General features: G+C 49.9%; 1 protein-coding gene across 1 annotated transcript; it reads right to left on the reverse strand.

Moving 5' to 3' along the window:
* Positions 1-537: 537 nt before the first annotated feature.
* Positions 538-7,666, reverse strand: LOC103772603 (ubiquitin carboxyl-terminal hydrolase 31-like; the record flags this gene model as incomplete). The annotated part of the gene is made up of 10 exons (XM_008939939.1): positions 538-696; positions 1,496-1,721; positions 1,887-2,006; positions 3,322-3,451; positions 3,902-3,979; positions 4,510-4,604; positions 5,205-5,316; positions 5,994-6,177; positions 6,942-7,086; positions 7,601-7,666. Coding segments are annotated over 10 exons (1,315 nt in total), but the record flags the coding sequence as incomplete, so codon positions are not given.
* Between the last annotated feature and the right edge of the window lie 5 nt (positions 7,667-7,671).

The following is a 7,671-nucleotide window of genomic DNA, read 5'->3' on the forward strand; positions in this document are numbered from 1 at the left end:
CCTGGAGCTGGCCCGCACGGCCACGGCCGCCAGGCCCCGCCCAGAGAACCAGTCTTTACTCTCATGAAACAGGGACTGTCGTGAGTGAAACGCAACCCTGCTTGTCCCAGGATGCCAAGAACCAAAAGAATCCATGCAGCAGCACGTGGCACAGGACAGGCCTTGAGCTGCCATGGAAACAGGGTGCCGGTCCTCTCCTTTCCAAAGGCACGGCAGCACACCACCATCTGCCCCAGCCCACCCCGGACACAACCGGCACGCTCAGCTGCTGGCTGCCCACCCACAGCCCACAGTGCTGCCAGAGGGAAGGGGCCGATCACATTGTGTGTCGTGGGTTTGACCAGGACAGCTCTGAGCAGGACGACCCGGAGGGGTGGAGGGGGGTTCCCCCATCTCCTGAGACTCAGACAAGCCTCACTGAGTTCTGGGACAGCAAGCGAGGGCTTAAGCAGAACTGGACAGAAAACTCCTCAGAAGGACAAACTACCCATAAAAGACCAATTAACAGGCACTCCTGAGAAGGCCAGTGGGGTGTACCTGCCACTGAGCTGTTAGCAGACCACGATGGGATCGCCGTGCGTCTCTGGTAGAACAGGATATAAGCTGTCTGCTTGCAGACTTCGTTTTCAGAAAGCTGCTGAACTTCACTGTCATCAAAGCAGTACCACTGGCCATCCACTGAGTTTTTGCAATATGCTGAGAAAAAAATACAATACTATTAGGTTTTCCTCACTCCTGCTACTTGAGGTTTTTTCAAGATGACCTTATCTGCTATGATGGGCTCAGAGGAGAATGCAAGGAACAGATTGATGCAACACATCCTCTTCCAGTCTGACTGGCAAGACAGGGGCCTGAGGCCACCAGAATACACCAACACACAGGTCAGGACTTTTTGTCCACCATTTCTGCTCAGAACAGAACACCACTTGGGGCAGCTCCACTCCACATTCTGTTACTGGTGGCAGTCTGCCTCCACCAGCAAACCTCCTCCTGACTGAGCCCACCCAGGACCACACAGCCCAGAGACATACATCATAGGGCAAAACCAGACCATTTTCTGGGTTGCTGAATGGTGCCATAGAGATCTTAAGAACCACCAAGCAACTTTGTCTCTGGCTGCTCTGGGAGCCTGTGCACACAGGCCATGCTCAAATACTTCCTATGTGTAACAGCCTCTTGCAACTAGAGAAGTTCTACGTTCAGTGGCCAGGAGCACTTTTGAAATATGAAAGGCCAGTTACATTACTCTGAAGGAAAAAAAAAAAAACAACAAAACAGCAGAGAAAGAAATGCCCAGTAAAACATTTGGGGTCAACAGGTATTGTTCCATCCCTCAAAGTCATACAAGTTACACCTCCAGTATTACATGGCTGGCCCTTGTTAGCTGGGTTAGGTCCCTTTGTCAAGAAAGATGAAGTTATGGACACCCAACAGGACAATACAACCATTTCCTTTCTGGAAGGATCCAACATACATAACACTGCAGGATACTTGCCTGTATAGTGTCCTCCTTGCATGGTGCCATGATGATTGCAGACAGCATACAGGTCATAGATGTAGTCCTCAGGGTCCCTTCCAAGGCCATAAGATCTCCTCCAGGGTGACCAGTGAGATGGCAGACTCCAGCTGCTCTGGCTGCGCTTGACAACATGAGGAGTCATGTCCAAGCCACTGAGGGGGAACTTAACCATGTTCTGAAGTTTCATCCTTCGGTCTCCTTCCTGTGTAAGCAGAAGGACACGAGCTGCAGTGGCAGTGGGGCCACCACGCTTGGGGAAAGCAGGAGAGGGATGCATAGGGCAGACCAGGTGCTTCTGAAGAGGGGATCTAGTCATGTCACTCCCTGGCTGAGCAGCAGTCCCCAGCATCACTGCAGAGATCCTTACCTGTCTGAACCTTTTGAGATGTATGATGAGAACATCAGGTAAGGTCCAGAGGCTTAGTGTGATGCTACCCTGCTGCAGCTGCTTGCAGTGTGGACATCGCCAGGCGTCATCTGGGGCAAGCTACAAGGAAGAGGCACAAGTGGGGATTAGTTTTCACATTCCACAGCAGCTCTCAGTATGGGTTAGGGTTCCTCTGCTGCACCAAGCCTCGTGCAGACACTGACCCCTGCACCCATCTGCCTCCAGCATTCATCAAGCTCGTTGGGAGCACAGGTTCTCAGTGATGCCTTGCAGAACAGTGACACGCAGAGACACGTGCACCTCACGCAGAAGGCACATCCCACTGCAAGACAGAGTTCAGCTGCAGTGCACAGAAGCTATGCCCACCTTACAAATCCCAGCCCCTCTGAAGTGGTGGTGAAGAAAAAAAGGCAAAAATCAGGCAGGCTTGGCCTGAATAAAAGTATTCTCACAAGAAAACCAGCAGCAAAGAAAGAATCAGAAGATACAGGAGGCAGGTGAACTTCAAATTTCATCTCTGACACCTCGCTGCCCTCTGGAGCTCTCTTCCTCCTTATGTCCCATGGCACAGACTTACAAACTGCAGAGATTTTCATTGTTCACCAAAGAGAATGTGTCTTTTCAAAGACAACATGCACGTCCCTCCACAGCCCTGTGCTCAGAAAACTCAGAATCCAGAGAGCTTTAAGCTGTCCAACAACTTTTCCCTTCCCTCTGAAAGAAGCAACAAGAGAAGCTCCAAAATTACTAAAGCTCAATCATGGATCCACAGTCCACCTCTAGGACTATCTCTTTTTACAGCAGATTAGAGATTTCTGACAAAAAAAAAAAAAATGCCTATTGCTTAAGTGTTCCAGGCAAGGGCCAGCTCAGACCCATCCCTTGTCTGCCCTGTGGCACAACACTGTTCCTGCCACTTCCACCTCCTCACACCACGAGCGGAGCTGGAGGAGAAGAGCAGCCACACTTGTGGAGAACTGAGCTCAGTGGTCACTGTGCTGCCATTTGGGGGTCCCACTCCGTGGGAGTTGCCCTGAGCCCACACCAGCCCTGCTCAAACTTGGGAAATACACAACTGCTCCAAGAGAGCTGTAAACTCCCATGAAGAAGCCACGTTTTTCTAACCCTTTATAACACATGCCAAGAAAAGCCATCACGATTTCAAAAGGGAGGAAACTGCAGAGCAGAGGAACAAGTTCTCTTATCAACATTTGGGGTCAAAACCCCCAAAAGCAGTACCTCCCAGAACCTCCTCCTCACTGCAGAGAGACGCCCTTAGCAGGACTGGTCACTAGTGTTGTCTTATAATTCATTCTCCTGCCTCAACAAATCAGTGCTTGCAGAAAACAGCTACTCTGCTGAGCACAGGAGTTCAGGCACCAGCCAGACCTCCCGAGTCCAGTCTTGTCCCTACCTGTTCCTCTTTGGTGTACAGTTGGAAACACTGAGATAAAGTGCAGGTCTGAGGTTGGTGATGAAGCTCTCTCTGCTGGCGGACGCTTTCGGAGTCTGGAATATATTCCTCTTCTGTATTCACAAACAAGCTGCATTCAGGAGACAACACATTTACCCATGCTGCCAAGGAGCCATTCTGAAGGCACGATCAGCAGCTCTTTCCTGGATCATTACATGTGAGCAAGAGCTGACTGGCAAGAGATCCTGCCAGGGCAACACAACTGAACACAGGGATAAAACACCCATTCCACTTAATCTCCCAGAAGAAGATACTCCCTGCCCACACACCTTCTCACACTATTTGTGGGGGAAGGAGACACAGGTGAAGTGCCTGCTTCATAATGCAAAACCCCAGCTACAGAGTAAAGGGCTCCAACTGGGAGCAAGTGTGAGATGCCCACCCCCAGCCTGTCCCTGCAGACAGGGCCAGAGCACAGGGTGGCACTTCTGAGAGGTCTCTGCTGAAGGGTCACAGTTCACAGAAGCCAGCCACAGGCACCACTTTTGAGGTGAACACAGATTTTCTACTTCATACTTACTAATCTTTAGTTTCTTTGTCCCATTCTACCACTAATTTCACATGAGCAGTTCCCCCCTGTCCACATGACTTCAATGCCCTGGAGAGAGGAGCAGACAGAAGTTAGACCACCTTTCAATCTGAAACCTGTGTTATTTTCCACATGCATGTAACTTCTCTCCACTAGCCTCTCATCTTTCTGCCACTCCCCCACAACTCAAATCTACAAAGGGGTAAAAGGAATTCACACAGCTAAGAGCATGGCAAAGCTGGCAAACTGCATTTACTCCAGTACCTTAGTTCTGTAAATAAACACACTCTTGTTTACAGAACAAGCATCTACAAAAATTTCTAAAGAAAAACAGTCACAAAAAAAAAAAAAAATTACAACATGAGGATTGGTGATTTTGTTCCATTCTCCATTTCTGAGGAGGACAGACTCCAGATGGCATGACACACAACTGAACAATCCTCACACAGGTTCTTGAGGACACTCAGTCATTTCCTGGCCCCTCAGGTCTGTGAGTCCATCGCACACATCCACACCAAGACTGTCCCTTTCTGCACAGCTACACACCCAGTTCCCAGCTGACAAACCTCTGCCCACTCCTGGGAACGAGACCAACTCACCTTTCCACTGTTGGGTGGCAGAGGGGTCGCTCCTCCTGAGGTAGCAAGTACGTTATCCCTACGACACTGACCACTCGCAAGCTGAATGGGCAAACCTGCAAGAGAGAGCAGGAGCCACCTCAGTGACCCAGACCCAACCCTCCTGTGTGCAACCCTGCTCTCAGCACCACCTGACACACACTTTAACGTGTGTTTTACGTGAGAAAGCAAACGCACAAGGTCTCAAATGTGCCTACACCCAGCAGCTGGCAGAGGGGTGAGGTGCAGCAACTGAGGCTTTGTACTTTTGAGGTGGTGACCCCAGGAACACCCCTCTGCCCTCAGAGCTGTTCTCACCAGAAACACCCACTCACTAAGCAAATGTCACAGCCTTCTTTTAGGCAAACACCACTAACCAGTGGATTTCCAGTGCAGTCAGCAGTACTAATCTCTCAAGTACTTCTTCTGGACAAGGAAGGAAGTGAAGCCTGCAACTTCTTCACCTGAGCAGTCACACCTTACCTGTACCCTCCAGCAAACAGCAGACAAAAGCACAAAAGAGGTGGAATACGAGACTTGGACATTACTGCACAAAAAAGTATTGGGAAGCCATCAGTTCAGTGTGTGCAGCATGCTTATGGCTCCAAGTAACTGGCTTCCCGTAGCTCATGCCACACAGAGCTGGAAGTCCCAAACCAGACAAAACACTTCCCTACCTGCAGGCAGGCTGCAGGCCGCAGGAAATACTGCATCTTCTCCAGAATTTCCTTCTGCAGAATATCCCAAGCAATTGTTTTTTCCAAATGCAACACAAAGGGCAAGCCAAACCTACAGGAAAGAGTAGCATTTGAGGGAGCAATTAAAAGGTTATTCTGTTCAGCAGTTGGATCTTTAAACTCTGACAGTGCCCCTCTCCTCCTCACTTGGCTTTGGATGAAACTCCCCAGAAATCAGACAATTTAAAAACTCGCCTGCAGAGAAGTGCTTAAACTGAGGAGATGCTGTTCTGGCTGCCCACACAGAGGGCCCTGCTCTGTGCTCAGGCAGCTTGCTTCAGGCTGCAGAGCTCTGCAACCTGGCTGGGGTCAGCCTGTGAAACCAATCCCCATGGCTGACATCGTTCTCCAGCGGGGTCAGCACAAGTGCCTTTGCCGTGGTCATTTCCCACTTACCCCCACCCCATCTGCACTCCAGTTACACACTTCCACACACCACAGGACCTGGTCAGACACCCCCACTGCTCTCTGAGACCAGACAGCTCTACAGGGATGGGGTATGTCCTTCTGACCGGTCTGCATTCACCACTTTCCAGTAACACTGGACTATTTGAAGTTCACCAAAATTAGGAGTATTTTGCTGCATTCATTACTGGGTTTTGATTAACATGTTCTAGAAATGCAAGCTGTCACTCCTTCACCTTGTGTTTTCACCACATGGTGAGTAAAACCCAGGGCAATTAAGGAAGCAGCCAGAAGAGTAACTCTGACTGTGGAGCTGCCAGTCACCTTCTGCTCTGCTGTCCAGTGCACGCTCTGTTACACACCAGCAAGACAATCTTGTCATTGGCTGCTGGTTTAGTAGAGGACTGTTCCAGTTTTCCAGACTTCACTGTTCCTTGAGAATAAGATATTGTTCGGGAGTGCTCAGTGCCACATTTCAAGTTATTCAGGTTATTGTTCACATGTATTCCTGAAAAATTAGAAAGGAAATACTTTGTTATGTCATTTGCCTTTAATGCCCTGAGGGCCAGCTCAAGAAACTCTCCTTCAGCTCCAGAAGAGCAGGTCAGTATGGGATCAAGACCATCTTTATCACTCCTACAAAGGCTTCAAAGAGCAATTACTTTTCATAGTGATTGTTTCTTTACAGAACGAAATGATATGCAAGTGCTCACCTACCTGATTTTTCACAGCAATTTGTACAAGCACTCATAGCTCTGTCTGCCCACAAGAAAAGCTGAAGTGACAGAAACCCTATTTGTTACTTCCAATAATAAAATCTGCCTTTGATTACGCTCCTTCTCAATGATTCCCTTTCACTGAGGGGGAGATGCAGAGAAGCTGAGGGATTTGAGGTTTGAAAGAGAAAGAGTTCATTCCCGAGACTGTTTATCCATCACTAGCAATCTGATTTTAAATAACACAATTCCAGTAGCTTCATCAGGTCCCTAGCAGCTCTTTAAATTAAACCTGACAACAGATTTCACATTAAGCCAGCCCAGCCTGCAGAATCAGCCCAGGAAGAGGAAGAAAGGAGTGTACTTCGCTTCTTGATAACCTCTTGGCTGACAACATCATTAAGTCTGCTGGAATGAGCGTGGACAAAATCTGAGTTGAAATCAATACACCAGAACATCAGCTACTTGTGGGGCTTTCATTCTCAAGTATATCCTCCTCCAAAACCTCCCTCACCTAGTCACCCGAGGCGGGCACTACGTGGAGCTGCTGACTCACCTCTCTGACTGAGGATACCCTCAGGCCGGAAGATCTCTGGGGTCTCAAAGGCAAAAATGCAGTCGCTTTCATGAATGGTGTCCAGGTCATCAGTGTCACAGAAGGAACGATGGAACCCATCATAGTACATCTCTGTCAACACGATCTAGAATCAGCAGAAGCAAACCAGAACACATTAAACCACCCATGCCTGGTCCAGCTGAGCTGACATCTCTCAGCTTGGATCTTCCTGCTAAGGGATGGCACTCCTCAAAACATCCTGGCATCGGCCAGGAGCAAGGAACAGGGAAAGGATGCCACAAAGGAGAAGCTGGGTGAAGGCAGCACATAGAGAGGTCTTGGTGGGATCCAAGAGCTTTGCAGAAGCTCTTCCTACAAAGGAATTCCCCATAGGTGCCCACGGTTCCCTCGCTGCCAGCACACACAAATCACTGTGATCAGGCAGACGGTCTGGATGTTCCACTGCTGACCATCCCAATGTCACCACCTTTCAAAAAGCCAATGCCCAGGGAAAAGCATGATCCAGATGACCACAACCCCGCTCCCTCCACCCAACCACAGGCAGCAAACTCCAGCCCCTCCACAGCCCCCGCCCAGCAACCCCCAGCCCCTCCACAGCCCCCGCCCCGCGGGGGGGCCAGGAGGCGAGGGGGCGTTACCTGCTCGGTGGGGATCTTGGTCTCCGAGGAGACGGCCTCGCGCAGCCGGGCCACGGTGCCGCAGACGGGCA

Source organism: Merops nubicus, unplaced genomic scaffold, assembly GCF_000691845.1.
Source record: "Merops nubicus isolate BGI_N331 unplaced genomic scaffold, ASM69184v1 scaffold5335, whole genome shotgun sequence".
Classification (NCBI taxonomy): domain Eukaryota; kingdom Metazoa; phylum Chordata; class Aves; order Coraciiformes; family Meropidae; genus Merops; species Merops nubicus.